The sequence below is a fragment of the Ambystoma mexicanum genome, chromosome 13, assembly GCF_040938575.1.
Source record: "Ambystoma mexicanum isolate Mex_15411 chromosome 13, UKY_AmexF1_1, whole genome shotgun sequence".
Lineage (NCBI taxonomy): Eukaryota > Metazoa > Chordata > Amphibia > Caudata > Ambystomatidae > Ambystoma > Ambystoma mexicanum.
The window spans coordinates 719,644,842-719,663,529 of NC_090938.1; the positions used below are offsets into that span (position 1 = coordinate 719,644,842).

Here is an 18,688-nt window from a genome sequence, read left to right on the forward strand (position 1 = left end):
GATACTAATCTAACGTACTGGACACTTTTTTACTTCACAACGTTCCGCTTACAAAGGAAGGATAATAAAGCAGAATACCAATTAGCACATCTCAAACATATATCGCAGCTTTTGAATAAGAGCAGCCTGTGAGCATCTGGCTTACTGGGTGGTGTCACCCAGTTCCTTTTACCAAAGATAATAAGCGCCCCGTCTTTAGAAAAGAGTTCAGCTGAAATGTTAAAGAGGTTTAACCGTCCAAGACAGAATTCTGCCCCAACCCCATCTCTCGTGGCTTCACAAATCAAGACTGACAAAAATGGGGTATAAAAGAGAATTTCCCATGTAGAAATGACATCACAACTCAAATGTAACTTATGCAACATTAAGAGGGTTATGTAATAATAATACTCACTGTATCATCAGGCTTAGAAAAGTGTCGGTCATTTTAGACATTGCTTAACTTGGCTTCTTTTAACCCTCTACAAAACATGTACCTGTTGCTGCTTATAGCTTTCCATACTGTATAAAAAGGATGAAACCATGTGATCGCTTATCAAAAGAATATTTATTTATTTATTGGCGCTTTATTGGTTTGTTTCAATTTCACGTATCAGCATTAAAACATCTAATATAGGAAAGCAGGACATTATGAATCATTTTTACTAATCGTATATACCAAGATAGATGAATATAGTTAGAAGAGGTTGAATTTGTCATCTCTAGCTTCATTCAGACTGATCAGTAGACTTCTATCTCTCAATTATTATCATCTTTTATTCGTTTTCCCCAAAAATATCTCTATAAAACAGAAAGTCAAGATCCCCTGAAGAGAGAACTCGTGAAGCGTCTTGGAAAATCGGTTTGATCAGGACGCCAGGCTTTCTCTTTGATGGAGAACCTCCTCTCGTGCAATGGTAATCCATGTTCTCCCAGGATGGACCCCAAGTGTTCTCACGGACGCCTTGTTCTCTGCTGAGGAATATTAAAGACAAAATGCACCCATTTTAGGATCAGTGAAGAGGTGGAAGGAACACATCTTTATACTGTATTGCCTACTATTAGAGTATTTCCATTCTAGTTACGCATGTTAAAAAGTGCATTGCCTTAAAAATATAAATGCATGTTTCTTGTGAATGAGGATAGTCGGTCCTCTTAATGCATTGCCAATGAACTGTTGGTGAGTAAACAAAAACTCACAAACTCAAAAGCAACCACTTGGCCCTCACGGCCTTTTGTCCCTTCTGCTAAAACATATTCGGCTGAACTGTTAGTCTGTAAAACAGATTCCTACCCTCGTCTTGCCCCCCCGGGCAACCATGCACCGGTTTTAGACAATTTTAGACAATCTCCTAGGGGTTGTGGATCACTATACCCCCCCTCCTGCATTCGTATCTCAGGCCCTATGTGCACTGTGTTACTCCTAGATTACTTCTAACAACATACCAACATACTCCTATCTTACTTCTGTGGAGACAAATAACATAAGACACAAAGAAAACACATGAATCGATTCAATTATAACAATAGAATACATTTATTTATGCACAGCAAAGCATAATGCAGGCAATGCTAAAACTCTAGCCAATATCGAATTTGCACCTTTATGCTTCTGGTGCAAATCTACCATGCAATAACTATAAGCCTTTCATGTCTCTAATACAGAGGTCTTCAAACTGTGGGGCGCGCCCCCCAGGGGGCCACGTCCGCCTCCTAGGGGGGGGCGCCAGAGCCCAGCATGAAATGTAAAAAAATAAAAATAAATAAAAATGTTTTTTTTATTTTACTTTTTTTTTTTTAGATTGGAGGAAATGGGAGGGGGCAGCTCACATGGTCAGACTGGACCATAAAACGGTGTTAGGCACCAATGAAAACATGGCCAGCAGTTGCAAATGGATATTCAGTCCTTTAGTCACAGACTGTTTGAATAGTACCCAAGGGGTTGTTTTTTATTCAAATGTAAACAAATTGTGATATTTAAAGAATATTTATTCAGCAAAAATGGTCAAAACTTTTAGCTGCATAGTAAAGCAACTCCTCAAACTGGCCCACATTGGCCAAAAAAGTGGCCCATTTTGATTGGCCTACACTAGCATTTTGCATTTTGATACAGTCATCGCCCTATTGCCCTATAGGCCAGTCCAAGCCTGCCGACTCATCCCTAATGGGTGAGGGGGCATTCACCCACTGGCCACCTCACCCATTATGGAGGAACCGAGGAGCCAGCCCAGTGAAACACTGAGCACTCCCTCAGCTGCTTTTTCCAGCTGAGGGAGTGCTCCTGGGCTGGCTGAACTGTCAAAGGGGAACACTGTTTGCCTTTGACAGTTCATTACCCCAGCCGCACATGATCACTGAGCCATGCAATGTTGGGGGTGTTTTGCTTCGCCAGCCTTGCATAGCTCATTGGAAATGCTGGCTGGGGCACTGCATGTATGTATGTGCGAGGGGGTGCTCCTGCGCCTCCTCGCACATGTGGGCAGAGCAACCTGGAGCGGGGCATTTTAGCAACCATGCGCAGGCCCCTGCAGAAGGTAAGTTCATGGCGATTTATTTTTTATTTAAATGTGTATGGATGTGTGTATGCTTGTGTTATGGGACTGTGGTGGGAGCAGGATGGGCGGCAGAACTGGGATAGTGGTGGGAGTATGGTGGGGGAGAGCCCAGGGTCTGTACTGGGAGTAGGGTGCGGTGACAGCACGCAAAAGTTCATAGCGATTTCTACATACTGTCCATCCGGCACTTTTAGGGGGGCCCCGCCTGCCCAAACTTGGCTCAGGGGGGGCCCGCGCCAAAAAAGTTTGAAGACCACTGCTCTAATACAAGCCTGTAATGCAAGCCTGTGATTCTAATGCAAGCTCTCCTTCATGCAGGATCAATCCACACCAATCCTTCACACTCTCTCTCTAAACAATCCCTGTCTGATTTCCCCTTCACCCTATTTGTGTGAGTGTCTGTTCTAATCAATCAGTTTAAACCATACTTCCCATTTGACATCTCTCTCTCCTCTCCAGCTCGGTCTTTGTCATTCAACCAGTCATTCAGAGCCGGGCCTCGGTCTCTCTCTCTGCCAGATCGATCTCATCAAAGCCTCATCAGGTTCTGCTGCACCAAGATACCTCTCCCTCATCGAACTCCATCAATCACCATCTCCCACAGCAACTAAAAAGAACTAGGGACTCTCCTCTCTCTTCACCTCTGCTTATACTAATCCAATGACGCACTCATCCCCCATGGTTACTTACATTCACTAAGCTAAGAATGTCTCTTCAGGCAGTGGCTGCCAGTCTGTGTTATGTTCTGTCTCGTGTTCTGGTCACTACGTGTTCTGTGTCAATCTGACATAGGATATCATATCTCTTTCATGGCCATCCGTGTGCAGTGCCTGTAAAAACACCATCTAATTCCATCTATTCTCCATTCACTCCACCCATGGCCCCTCTCTGCCTCTCTCTGTCAGATAATAGGCCATCTCTCCTCATGCAAAACGCACTTCTCCCATTTCCCCATGTCACTCCCTCCATGGCCCCAACCTTTGCTGTCTCTGCGGTACATCAGCAATGCTATGCTGATTAGCCAGGCCGTCTCCACTCACACAAAGGCGACCTCTATGTCTGCCAAGAAACTGTTTACATTCCTTCTATCACAGTGTACCATAACATATTTGCATTGAGCCCAGTGCCCCTCTGTCTCCTTCAGAATGGATTCAAATGCCAGCTAAATGCTTCCTAGCTTTTACGCTTTCTTCTCGCAATGCAAGCGCTAACTACATACAAACTCATTCTAAGTGCACACTCAACATACATACATGTGTGTCAAACATATCTCTAAATTTGTAACTACAAAGCATAACAATGTGTCATTCTAAATGGCTCTACGTGGCATTTCAAATATGACAGTGTGTCATTTCCAGGCCTCATTCGTTCTCTCTAGTGCAAACAATACGTTTCTCTCTCAGCCTAAGCGCTACATAGATGCATAATACATAAAATCATCTCTACATGTCATGATGCAAATATACCGTGTCTCTAAAGCACTACATGGCACTTCAAATACGACAGTGCAAGTGTCATTCTATTGCAAATGGCTAATGCATACAAAGGTGGCAGTCAAATATGTGGATAGTGTAATGATGCTACTTTTTCATGTCAATAATTCCTAAAGGGATAATACTGGGCAATAATGGGTAGTGGTTCTGTAACAAAGAGTACTGATTCTCTAATAATGATTCTCTAATGATAACAAATCCAGGCATCTAATTTTATCAGATTTCACAATTCTCTCCTCTTATCGTTAGATAATCATACTACCTATATGTCATAACATAACATAGCAATGTGGTATGCTAATACTAAGCAAAATTGTGAAAAGGAAAAAAAACACATATCATGATGCATAAAAAACCCTTTTTAAAAATGCAAACATTTCACTCTATCAGTGGCAAGCTAAAATATTCAAATGCGTAACTGCAAATGTGTCAGAATTCAGAATAGCATAGCCAAATTTCTCATTGCAAAAGTCAAGTCAAAAGTCACAGGTCAAAAGTCAAGCCAAAAGTGTCTACAAGCCAAAAGTGTGAAAGTGTCTCTACAAGCAGAAATCTCAAAATGAAAATTGCAATGCATAGAATCAATGCATGTTCTGTGGATACAGGTGTTCTGTTTCCATCTTTCAATGTGTCAAGCACACAAATAACAATCACTTTCACAGGTGTCAAAGGTCAGTACAGATGTCAGTAGGCAAACAGGCCAAACATTCCATTACAGATCAATGCATACATATCAGTGTATACATCCAGTGTATTGGTCTGATAGGCCAATTCAGTTATATTCCAGTCCAAGGTATTTCCAGGTCACTCATGAGGTATGTGTGTCCTCACATCTGTGCATAGTTCCAGGTCAGCACAAATCTAGTTCTAATCCAAAAGGTTCAACCAAGGAATGTCAACAAAAATGCAGTGTCAACCAGGGTCGGACTGGGACAAGAAATAGGCCCGGACACCCAAAAAAAAGTGGCCCACACCTCACCTAAAAAAGTGGCCCTCGCATCCTCATCCGTGAATCGTGTCAATTCACGACTTTACAGAAAATGCTGCTTATGGAGGGTTAATGGTGTTTTTTGCATGTATGCATGTAATGTTTTGTGTAAGCGCTTGAGAAAACCAGTGATAACATTACATTTGTTCTTTTAAAAAAAAAAATACTTTATCATCACATAGCTAAATCCTATACTTATTTTGCAGAGCCAAAGAACGGCAGCGCGTGAAAGACAAATTGCTTGGTTAGGGGGCGATTGATAAAAGGAAAGAACTGTGGAGTACAAGATGTTGTTTAAAAAGACTTGATGGCCCAATTTCTTATTCCCTCAGCAAATATTCTTAAATTTGAAATAAGTGTCCCCATGCGCACACACACACAGTAAGGGAAACGCACTATACAACAAGTGACCCAGGAGCAGGAGCAGACGACTGACACTCTAACCTTACAAGTAGTAAAGACTATTCAGCTGTTGGCTACAGCCTTGCAGGTGTATAGGGATACAGTAGGGCGGAACCCTACTCGCAGGTAGGGACAATGACTGGACACCACTGCAACAGGTACTATCTCACTCTATCCACAGGTAGAAAACCACATACTGACTGGCAGTGGCTACCATGCTGTGACTGGCATCTCACAACACCCTCACAGGTACAGACCAGGCCATTGCACCTGACAGATCCCTCACAAGTCTAGATTAGTACTCCTGAAAACTCTCAGAGGTACACATATGTGCCCTGATTTGTTAATCTCTCACGTGTGCAGGACAGTACCCTGAAAGTTACACCGCCTTCTCAGGACGAGAACCTCAACACAGACTTGAGGTCCCGGGAGGATAGCTTAGCGGCAACGTTCTCACCTTGGAAGCAAGACAACACGGAGCGACACACGTTTGATCCCCGGGTCCACGCTTAGAAACCTCTGGGTATTAAGAGTGTTATAAATAACCTTTCATATCATAATTACAGCTACAGAATTAGACCCATGCCTTGACAACACCCTCACAAGTGCATGCCGTGGACATAACAACTACCTCACAGGTGCAGATAGGTACCCTTTCTTGGACACCAACCTCACAGTTACACAAACATATGAATGTACTACTACCCTCACAGGTACATATCTAAAGTAGTCCGTGATACACCAATTAGGATACAGACCGATATCCTGCACCGTACCACATCACAGGTTCAGACGTACAGTCTGGACGTGAAACCACCCTCAAAGGTAAACACCTACGTCTGCACCTGACACTACCCGCATGGGTACAAATATGTGTTCTGGCGTGGAGGTTTCTCCACAGAGCTGACCATTCCATGGGGTAGTCACAGATTAAGAGGTCAAAGTGTTTGTCATGGGTGGCACTTCCCTCACTGCTACTGTACAAGACAACATTTGCACAAGGCAGAAAGGCAGACAGACATAGACCAAGAGAGCAGTGTGCATGCCATAGCATTACCCTCACTTCTACTGTACAAGACAGCTATTGCACAGTGACGGGGCAGATTGAGGCAGAGAGAACTGTGTGCCTGCCCTGGCACTCCCGTCACTTCGCTTTACAAGACTATGCATGGGGCAGATTGAGACAGAGAACTGTGTGCCAATACATTCTAAGAAAAGCACACAACATTGCAGAGAAAAATACCTAATTCAAATTTTCAGACCTGCACCCCTGCCTAGAAAATACGGTCAGCTTGCTTCAACACTTTCTCTCCCCCCCAGTTTCACCAGAGACAGGCCGGAGCACAGCACAGAGTACACTGCCCGTTTCTCGACTGTCAAGGGCCGGGTCTCAGCTACTGCCACATCAAACACATGCACATACACAGAGATCTAGCTCAGGGCAGAAAGCTAACCGTGCTAACAGTGTGGTGACTTTTGGAAAGAACTGTGTGTACCCAGTTTCATTGTGTTTCATACATGAATGTATTTAAAAGGAATAAAAAACACATACATCTATACCACACTGTACACCCAATATCCCTTTTGTCAGTACAGCAGCTTGGTTTTCAAAACTGCCCATTTCTTTAGGCGTGTGGCAAAGTCCTATGCTGGAATTCAGGAAGTGGGGTGATAGGGTCCGTGGTGGCCAGGGGAGGGCACTGACACCAAGTGATGCTGACTCCAGAGGTGGTACTCAACAGGTCCCCCAGCTTAGACCTTTACCGACCTCCTTTTCCACCTTTACGCACCAGGCAGCGCACTGTGCGGAATCATCACAGCACTTATCAATTAAAAAAGCCCCGTTTCCCAAAATCTGCTCCTTTCACATCAGCACTAGGAAGAACTCGTCATGCCAGTTGCAGATTTAAGGCAAAGGGCCCTGTGGCAGCACCTGATACAGGGCCCTAGGTGGGAGTGTTATGGAGGCAGAGATTAAGGTGGGCGCAGTAAATTGTGGTCACAAGTGCACAATGGCAAACTTTAGGGGCAAAAGCTATCTTTTACAAAGTTGGTCCTGGACAAGCCTGCTGTATTATTTTCGTTGCGCGATTGGTGGTGGAGGGGGGGGGATTACTGTGTGTTTTCCCCATTGCTTCACCCACTCTCCATGTGGCCCTGGCGGTAAACCAGAATACTGCACACCACTCCTTCAAAGAACCTCTGGGGAAATCTGCTACATAGGAGTCCCTAGAGATCGACGTGTGATTGTCGTGTAAGGTACAATGTGACTACTTTCCCCAAACACGTAACAGGTGCATCAGAATTTCTCCTCCTCTTCTGCCCCTTTAATTGTGCCAGGGTTTTGGCCTAATTATGACTTAGTCGGTGCTCCAGTTTCCAGGTGATTATGACTAGGACATGGGGAAACATATTTTATATTACTCTGATAAGTTAAGACAACAGTGTCTAATAGGTTTCTGTTAATTGAGATGGGCTTTCCAAGCCCGGCCTACCCGAGCATTCCTATTCCCAGTCCTGTGTATGTCACAGTGTTTCCCATATTGTTGGTGTCGGAATTCTGTAAGGGCCTCTAGACTTGTTAATTGTGTGCTGTATAATTGTACTGGCTCCAGCTGTAATGCAGAGCATTCAAGTGGCTGCTAGAGCATATGCCGGCCTTTTACCAAACACCCAAGTAAGAAGAGAAGTCCAAAAGAACCACTCCTCTATATGTTCAGCACTAATACATCAGCTGGAAAAACATTACTTGATAGGACAATATGGGCTACGATTCAATGGTGTTCAATGCACATTGTGATGCAATTATGCAATTCCTGCCGTGGGCCAATCATAAAAACAGGCACAGCCGTGGCATCTATTACACTGTAGCTGCTTACATGGGGTCATGAACAATATTGAAGGGGTTGTTCTGTGACAAAATGCAGCGAGTGAATGAGGATTAAGCGGTTTATTGCCCAGCACAAAATGGGTCGACTCTCGGCATAGTGTCAAAAGTATTTAGCGCTTCCAGTAACTTAGATTTCCTTCGAAAGTAAAAACAGCGGGAGTTTTCGAAGAGTACAATGTTTTGTAACATGTGGAAAACAAAAATTGTACTTTGTGATCAGTAACATTTTGCTGCGCTTGGGCCCTAGCACCCTGTTTTCGGAGTCCAGGAAGATGGGGGTGTATTTGATTGCCTGGAACTTGGCTGATAGTGCAACTTGCACCATCAGAAGTAGCCTGGCATGACTCTGTACTGATGGTAGCCTGGTAAGGCAGGCAGCGCTGAGTACGGTGGCAAGGGTAAAGCGAGTGGTGTTTTAAATACTGCTTATTTTTCAAATGGTGTCTTTTTGCACGAGTCCAGCCAGAGGCCCTCCGCTCTGCTCACTGCCCCAGGCATCAAGTGACAGTCACTGACTCCACCACTGCCACCTGCCGCTCTATCCCCAATGGAGTGCCTGTCGACCCCCCACGCCCCATGCTGAGTTGCAAATTTTGCAATTGCACTGGCGCACGCACGCATGCCATTGACCACCGACCTTGGTCCATGATTCATTCTACCCCGTAAACACTGCCTCTGTGGGTTGAGGCAGTGGCAGTCAACTCACTCAGACTGCAGGCAGGTTCTTACCTCTGGTGCTGCTGGATGGATGCAGCAGATTCACACGTACTCACAAGGACAGCCAAATAGCATGGCACAAGCTTTTCATTCGTGCCCAGATTGCAAAATGTGAAACTGCGAATGCTTGTGCTCGGCCCTTTCTCGACGAACAGCTTGGTCAAGGAGGCAGCTCTGGGCCGGCCCAGCCCTGCCCCCAAAGAAAACAACATGAGCTCTCACAGCTCACACGGCCCACCCCCCAAGAGTGGACAATTTGTTGTTGATTGAAAAAGAGAGAGATCGCGGCATGAACAGGGCTGCCTCCTAGCTGGCGCCATGCCAGCGGATGACTGAGGGTACTCCAGCACGGCCTCAGCTATTGTGGTGCATTCATCAAAGAAAGCTAACAATTAGAAACTAAGTGTTACATTTCTTTGATGAATGCATATATCCCTGTCTGCACGCTGCAAGGCGAGCTGGCGGCAGGCAAGCAGCAACCACCTTTAAGTTACTTAAAGTAACAGAAATTACAAAATGTATATCGCTTACTAAAACCGGCCCCAGGCTGGATTAAAAAAATGGCCCAGGGCCATCCTTGGTCCAATTCCGTTCGGCCAGCGGCCGAAAGGCCGATAGGGCCAGTCCGCCCCGGGTGTCAACGAAGCAAGTGTTCACAAATCGGGTAATGTGTTCACTATGAGCATATCAGTGTTCAGCAAAGGCTTTCAAAGTTCAGGTAGCAGAAAAGTGCACAAGCCAATTCAGGCTGGCCTGCTTGATAAATGGCAGCAAGCTAAATGAGATTTTGCACAGTGCTCCAAAAATACAGTAGCAAGCATCAAGTGTCGGTACCATATGCGCCCCATTCGTCCCCATGGGGTGATCAACACATGCCCTTCACTTTTCAAAGGTAGCACCGGGAAAACCGCGTGTCAGAAACTGTCAATTTGATGCAGATCATACGCTCCCTTTTCCCTAGGCCTTCATTCCCAACATTCCATTCAAATTTAGGGGAACAAAGGCGAGTTGCAAAGCACAGGTGCACTCATTCAGAGTGTTTGCAAGACTTGGAGGATGCAGATGGTTACTCTCCTCTGGCACAGTGGCCCTTCTCCATAGGCCCAAACTCCATCTTCAAATTCTCTTCTCTCTCGCCAGGTCATGCTGTTGCCAGTATTCCAGCTCATGCCATGCCAGGTTCTGCCATGCCAATTCCATGCTCTTCAAATGAGGGACTAGCCAGCGTTGAATGCAAGTGCAAATTTTCAAAGCACCATCGATCAATGCTCAATCTCTTTCACTCAAGAGACAAAGCTTCACTGCTTTTCAAATGTGGATCAGGAATTCAAATGCTTTCAGAGCATGTCTTCCTGCTCATTCCCGCATTTTTCTCTTTCTCCTCAGGCTCAAACTTGTCTGGTGCTGGTTCACAAAGTAAAGCATTCCAAATGGATTCTCTTCTCGCTGCATATTTACAAAAGCTGCTCACAAAGCAATTCAAATTTCTTCTCTTCTCTGCTGCTGAACCATCTTTCACTGCTCTTTCTCTCTCACTTGGCACAGGATGCTGCAAGGTGTATTCTCTCTGCACAGTCGCTCAAACGTCTTCACTTCCCATGGCAATAGGTGTCATGCCACCAAGTCTGTTTAGCAAGCAGATTTCCCGGGTAGATTCTCAGAGCACAGCCATTGGACAAGGCCACACCCTAAGGCCTCAAATCGGTCGGTCGGCATTCCCCAAAAGTGCTGCTGCAAAGCGTGGCAAAAGGTCAGATGCCAATGTCTCATCATTGCTGCAAACAAACAGCCATGATGCAAAGTCACAAGGTGTCAGCCATCATGGATCTCGAACAGACGGTCATCAAGGTCTGGTCAATCTGGTCTGGTCATGCCGGGTTCAGGCGTCATGCTGCTGCCAATCATGGACTGGTCAATTCATGCGGCGATGCAATCTGGTCAGTCATCAATGCGATCTCGTCTGGTCAAGGTGTTTCCAGATGTCATGCAAAGAAAACAAAAGTGCAAGTATCAGCCTTCAATCAGATTCTGGTTTAATCAAAGTCAAAAAACAAAACAGCATTTCTCATTGTGCGTTGCAGTGCACATCTAGTTCTTCACTTTCCCATTTCTCTCAAAAGACATCAATGCTATCTCCCTCTGTGTTTGCAGTCAGTTCTAACAATGTGTCAGTGCATCTAACTATGCCTGTATCTCCATGCTGCCAATGCATGCATGCTTAATGCACGAATCCTGCCTCCATCCCTGTCTTTTTCAAAACAAAACAGCCAGTTTCACATACTCCAAACATTTCACATTCAAATGCTGCACATTCAAAAATGTCACAACTGCATCTTCTGTGTCACTTCCATGTCTTCTAACACTCTCCCATTTGTTCATCATTAAGTATTCACAACGTCGAATAACTCCATGCTGAAAAATCAAATCGGTTTCATTCAAACAGCCTCTCTCATATACAATGCGATTCACATTCAAACAACATTCCTGCAATGCACTGCTAACTCCTGTTTCAAATAAACAGTCTGCTAGTCCCGCGCAATCTCTAATGTCAACAAACTTTCTTTCCATGTACTTATTTAAACTACATTCCAGGCATGCAAAGTTTCAAAACATCCAAATTTAACACGAACAGCGCAATTCACATTCTCCCTCAATGCTATCAAATTATCTATGTCATTAGACAATATTTATTTTTTCACTCGAAAACGTGGGCAAAATACTGGTGTTAACACTGCTGCAAAAACTGTCATTATTTCTATTCAAATCAAAGATCTTCACATAACTACCTTCATTGAAATAACTTTTTTCATGCAAATGTGTCTTCAATGATACAGTTTCACAATGCCTCAAATCTTCATAGGCAAAAACTCTATGAATTTTCTCCATGTCTATCAGAAATGCACTATCTCTCGTATTATTCTGAGGTAACTCTTTCTCCCCACAAACAACATACATTTCTCTAGGAACTCTGTTCCCGCCCATCACTGCCAGATTTTTCAATGGGTATAATTCTGCTGGGACATTTTCCCAGTTACTAATCATATCTCTGAGACGATATATTACTGAATGCAAATCACCAATATATGGGCTCCTCTCTGTCATAGCTTTGTCACTTTTCATTTTCAAAACAGTTGGTCCCTGTGATACATCCCAGGCCTCAAGCATATTTCTGAGCCGATTTCTTATTGCCTTCAGGTCACTAAGAAATGAACTCATTCTGCAGTTTATTTCTCTTCAACCAATCTCACGACACTTCAGTGAGTTACAAAAAAAAAAACAAGTTCCAAGACTTCTACTAAACAAGCAGGTTCTAATCTATGGCAACCTTGCCAAAAATGTGTACACACATTTTCAACCAAATGGAAACCAAAACCTAGTTCAGATTTCACCAAAAAGTGTCAGTCTCCACGGATTTCCAAACAAAGTACCACAAGCATCTTCAAGAAAAAATCTGTTTCTCTCGCTCGGGTCAAGTAAATGTACATTTCAACCACATTATTGCCAGAGCTACTCTGGATCAATATCAACCAAATTTCCGGATTCAAAGGTCAGTCAGACAATTACATTCCCCTTCCTACGATGAACAAAATTGTGGACAAAGCATGCACTAAATCAATAACATCCCCAGACAGACAAAACATGAAACATAAAAAATCTATTCCCACGACGAACTAACAGAAAAAAAAACACAGTTGCACAAGATGTTCAAACTTCGACTGCTGCAAAACCGATAAGTGTACCAACAAGCCAGCTGCAATCCATGTTATCAGTCAGCATTAGTGAAGATCCGGGTGTCCCCTCCATTTTGTTAGTCTGTAAAACAGGTCCTACCCTCGTCTTGCCCCCCCCCGGGCAACCATGCACCGGTCTTAGAGAATTTTAGACAATCTCCTAGGGGTTGTGGATCACTATCCCCCCTCCTGCATTCATATCTCATGCCCTATGTGCACTGTGTTACTCCTAGATTACTTCTAACAACATACCAACATACTCCTATCTTACTTCTGTGGACACAAATAACATAAAACACAAAGAAAACACATGAATTGATTCAATTATAACAATAGAATACATTTATTTATGCACAGCAAAGCATAATGCAGGCAATGCTAAAACTCTAGCCAATATCGAATTTGCACCTTTAAGCTTCTGGTGCAAATCTACCATGCAATAACTATAATACCATCTGGCGAAAACTAGAAGGCTAACTCTGGAAATCTCTACTAGGTCTTCCAACTTCGGTCTCAATGGACCTCATCAGGCGAGAGCTAGGTTTGCTTTCCCTAGAAGCCACAGTAACATTCAGTGCGATGCAACTTCTTAGAAACACCTCAGTAGCTGAGTCCCCGCCAATCTACAAGATCATTGAAAGAGAGATATCCAACCGTAACCTAGCCGCTTTAAACGGTTGGGTAGACAACCTAAGAGGAAAGCTGAGGGAGATTGCATGTACAGAAAAAGACCTGCGAGCGATCCCAGTAAGAGTAAAATCTAAAATGGAAGCTCAAGATTGGATCAATACTCTTGAAAAAGCACAGAGTAACAAACTCACAAAACATCTGCCTCCCACCTTCAATAGATTGAAGGTTCCACTTCCGTACTGCGTAAAGTTCCCAAACAAACAACTAAGAACAACCTACATGCGAGCACGCTTGAACCTCCTTCCAACACGTGAAATTCAGGCTATCAGGCTAAAAACAATCATCAAAGAATGCAGACTATGTGGAGAGTCCAGCCGACCGGAAACAGTAAGACATTTACTAATGCAGTGCTCGGAGCTAAGAGAAGTACGAGCGAGCTATTTAAATAATCTGTGCACCGACTTTGTGGGATACCAGGGAGAAGAAGAAGCAACATGGTGGAATAGACTGTCAGGAGAAAAGACGAACTGGTCGATAGCAACGGCGAAAATTCTGGAAACTGCCTTTCACAAGATAAATGAACAAATGGCCACACCGCCCACGCACTCATTCGGAGAAATTGGCGAAATGATTGCGGTGGAAACGGACTCTACTCCGGGAAGAGGGGGTCTGGTTTAAAATCCTGGTTTAAACTTTGCTTAAACTAACTTTAGTTTCCCACTCCTGGAAAGCGACCTGACTTTTTGCTTCTTGTGCGTGTCCGCCCTGGTCGATTTAAATTTTAACAATTTGGTTCTAGCGCCTTTACACCCACTCTCTTCCTTCGACTCTTCACTTTTTTCTGTCACTTCTCCGTTTCTGCAATCTCTTAGCTCCTAAGGAACAGGTGTCATTTCTTGTAAAAATTACTAATGTAATTATAAACAAGTAAATAAAAAAATAAAAATATAAAAAAAATAACTATAAGCCTTTCATGTCTCTAATACAAGCCTGTAATGCAAGCCTGTCATTCTAATGCAGTCTAATGCAAGCATCTCTCCTTCATGCAGGATCAATCCACACCAATCCTTCACACTCACTCTCTAAACAATCCCTGTCTGATTTCCTCTTCACCCTATTTGTGTGAGTGTCTGTTCTAATCAATCAGTTTAAACCATACTTCCTATTTGACATCTCTCTCTCCTCTCCAGCTCTGTCTTTGTCATTCAACCAGTCATTCAGAGCCGGGCCTTGGTCTCTCTCTCTGCCAGATCGATCTCATCAAGGCCTCATCAGGTTCTACTGCACCAAGACACCTCTCCCTCATCGAACTCCATCAATCACCATCTCCCACAGCAACTAAAAAGACCTAGGCACTCTCCTCTCTCTTCACCTCTGCTTATACTAATCCAATGACCCACTCATCCCCCATGGTTACTTACATTGTCTAAGCTAAAAATGTCTCTTCAGGCAGTGCCTGCCAGTCTGTGTTATGTTCTGTCTCGTGTTCTGGTCACTACGTGTTCTGTGTCAATCTGACATAGGACATTATATCTCTTTCATGGCCATCCGTGTGCGGTGCCTGTAAAAATACCATCTAATTCCATCTATTCTCCATTCACTCCACCAATGGCCCCGCTCTGCCTCTCTCTGTCAGAGAATAGGCCATCTCTCCTCATGCAAAAAGCACTTCTCCCATCTCCCCATGTCACTCCCTCCATGGCCCCAACCTTTGCTGTCTCCGCGGCACACCAGAAATGCTATGCTGATTAGCCAGGCCGTCTCCACTCGGACAAAAGCGACCTGTGTCTGCCAAGAAACTGTTTACATTCCTTCTATCACAGTGTACCATAACATCTTCGCACTGAGCCCAGTGCCCCTCTGTCTCCTTCTGAATGGATTCAAATGCCAGCTAAATGCTTCCTAGCATTTACGCTTTCTTCTCGCAATGCAAGCGCTAACTACATACAAACTCATTCTAAGTGCACACTCAACATACATACATGTGCGTCAAACATATCTCTAAATGTGTAACTACAAAGCATAACAATGTGTCATTCTAAATGGCTCTACGTGGCATTTCAAATATGACAGTGTGTCATTTCCAGGCCTCATTCATCCTCTCTAGTGCAAACAATATGTTTCTCTCTCAGCCTAAGCGCTACATAGATGCATAATCCATAACATCATCTCTACATGTCATGATGCAAATATACCGTGTCTCTAAAGCACTACATGGCACTTCAAATACGACAGTGTAAGTGTCATTCTATTGCAAATGGCTAATGCATACAAATGTGGCAGTCTAATATGTGGATAGTGTAATGATGCTACTTTTTCATGTCAATAATTCCTAAAGGGATAATACTTGGTAATAATGGGTAGTGGTTCTGTAACAAAGAGTACTGATTCTCTAATAATGATTCTAATGATCCTCTAATAATAACAAATCCAGGCATCTCATTTAATCAGATTTCACAGAACCACTACCCATCGTTGTGACAAGTGATGGCCCAGAACCCAGGGAACTGCCTTTCCAACCCATTGTTCTCCTACCTTTGAAAACCACCGGCAGTCTCCTGATGGGTGGGTCGGCTGGATCGTTAGAAGAGGTGCACACCTGGGAGCCCGTGAAGGGAGGTGACTGGCAATCCATTGAGACGACCCCCGAGATTAACGACCCAAACACCCGTGACTACCACGGTTCTAATGCTTTGATCAGTTTTGACCCCCCGCCCCCTAGCGTTCCATCTATAGCGATGTCAGCGAGAGGGCAGACACCCCTGGTTACTGAGCTCGTCAAAACTCTGGATTCAATAGAGCAGGCAAACCAGGTCAGCACCCCCTGGCCGCTTTTGTTCTTATTGAGGCTTTAGTCCACAACAGCCCGCCACTCACTTGTGATCCTTGGCAGCCTTGTTCGCCTCCACGACCAGGAACGGCACCTAAAGTTCACGACCCCAAGGCTCTGCCGGCTCCACCACAGCTATATCCATTCTGTCCCAGGGTTGCCTGGTCAAAACAACACGGACAATGGGCGAAGGCCCTGGTTTGGGGTCCACCAGCTCGGAATCTGTGGACAGAGTGACTAATGCTGAGAGTACCCCCGTGGGGACAAATCTTGGGCCCAAATCAAATAAAGAGGGCACCAGAACGTGACCTAAAGGGGCTACATTAGATACAAGGTCCAATTTGCCTAAATGTCTGCAGGCCCAAAAAATAAAATCTAAACCAACATTGAAATCACCCACGAACTCGGCACAACCTGCCTAAATTCTTCATAAACTAACAAAACGAGGCGTGCTCCCGGTGCTTTTCTGTGCCCTCAATGTTTACCAAAAAAGCGAGCTCCTTCCCCTCTACAATCAACCTGGGCGGTCTATCTGACGCTGACATCTTGGAGGGAGTTGAATCTTTGATCTGGCCTCCCAGGGACGTGGAGGACCCAACAGTGGACAACGCTGCGGCTACGACGTAGTAATTTCCTTTAATTTTACTGCCCCTGCCACCACACTCGACCTTAAGCCTCTCGTACCCCACCTGCTGAGGCCGAAAGGCCATCAGAATAACGTCTTGCTAATGATCCCCAACGAGACTCGTTCCCTGATCTTGAATCAGACGACAGACCCAGCCTCGGAATCTACGAGCCCGTCCAAACTTCCATCGTGCCCCCTTAGGGGCTCTAGTGAGGAGGGTCTAAAGGAGGTGGAGCAGCGGGCGCTCCCGACAAGTAGCACTGAGGTCCAGGACACACAGAGGCCTCGCCAAGTAGCGAGAGAATCAGGGCCCATCTCAGACTCACTCCAACCCGCTGTGGAAGCTGCTCCACCATACCACCAAGTTGAGCCCCACCAAAGGACCCATGATTGACAAAGCCTCTGTACTGAGGAACCACTGAGTAATCTCTCTGGCTCCCCCTCTTGCCCAGACCTCAGCCTACTGCTGGATCCCAGGAACGGGGTGGACCCCCAACTTGGCTCTCAAAATACCCCCACAGGGAAGAAGAAGAAGAAACTGGATGTATTCTCCATCATGTCAACAATCACCATTGCCCTTGTGCCCTTCAACAAGTTGTACGAACAACTGAATAACATGGCCAAAGATCACACCACCCTACTGACCATGATACATTCCAAACGTACTTACTTGGAGGGATTTGTCACCGCTAACGTTGAAAGGACATCAGGGCTGAACCTCCAATGTATGCTGCTGAACTCGTCTCAAAACATCGACCGGACTACTAGTTCAAAGTCCATCCAGACTACCATCGACTCTTTTCCGGTGGACCTGACGGGTGATTGCCCAGTCAAACACGCCCTTTCGAAAGCTTTGATGGTTGAGGATGTGAGAAACGGTCCGTGCATCTGCAACGACGAGAGCCTTTGAAACATCACAGCAGTTGGAGAGGCGTAGGGGGGGGGTCTCAGATGGCAAGGCCTTCCCAATCTTTATCCAACAAAGGCAGCCTGCAGCTAGCACAAGAGGCAAAACTACCAGCAAAACATGCCCAGCAGTTCGAACCCCGAGCCAAAAATCGAGCGTATACAGCTGGATGGGAGCTCCGAACCCGGACCCTGAAAACTGCCTCCGGGGCGGGGACTGCAGGCACAGCCTGGAGCGAGTGCCTTGCCCAAAGAAGCTAGGCATCCCCTCTCCACGACTTGCCCATTGCCCGAGCCCCCAAGCCCAACCTCAATGGCTTTGCTGGATTTATCCACTTACTCACTGGGCGCTTCTATGAGTAGCCAGACACTGCAGAAGGTGGTGACGTCTGTGGGGACCGAAGGTGATCCAAGAGCCAACAAGGAAGGGATGCTGGGGTCTGGCCAGTGTTCACCTGTATTTCTGACCATGGACGTGAAGAGAAAACAAATCAACCCGAATGTACAGCCCAGCACCTCTAGGGACCATCAGCTCAGACCCGACCTATCCCCTAAGAACAAAATCCATCAACCCTGCAAGGAAGGACAGGGAAGGCGTGTGGCATCTGGGCCAAAACGAGTCATATAGGAAAACCAATGGCCACTGCCTGGATAGGCCCGGGAATAAAATCGCCCTGACTCGTACGATCAAACTGGAAAGAATACTTGATCAAAACCATCAAATTATCCTTAACCGGAGAACAGTTCCGGACCTTCTCTACTCAATTCCAAACTTGAGACAGCTGTGTTCTTCCGACCTGATGTTGATTGAATTTTGCGACGAAAGACGTCTCGAAGTCGTGTTCCTCCACATTAACTCACCAGTGGTTAAAAACATGTTGTTGGAGGCCTCTGAGAATTTGTTGATGTTGGGTTTCGATTTGACGGTGGTAAATCCCCGGG

The 18,688-nt window shown here is 45.1% G+C and overlaps 1 protein-coding gene across 5 annotated transcripts in view; it reads right to left on the reverse strand.

Moving 5' to 3' along the window:
• Nucleotides 1–528: 528 nt before the first annotated feature.
• LOC138521799 (E3 ubiquitin-protein ligase TRIM39-like) overlaps nt 529–18,688 on the reverse strand; it is a 240,732-nt gene continuing 222,572 nt past the window's right edge. For 4 of the 5 annotated variants that reach the window (XM_069634901.1, XM_069634902.1, XM_069634905.1 and 1 more), the window contains one exon: nt 529–954. Coding sequence is in view for 3 of the 5 variants with exons in the window: in XM_069634903.1 (XP_069491004.1) it covers nt 756–954 (199 nt within the window). In the remaining 2 variants the exon portion in view is untranslated. Of the gene's footprint in view, nt 955–9,555; nt 10,985–18,688 lie in introns of all 5 variants that reach the window. The other variant, XR_011283122.1, reaches the window with a different exon arrangement.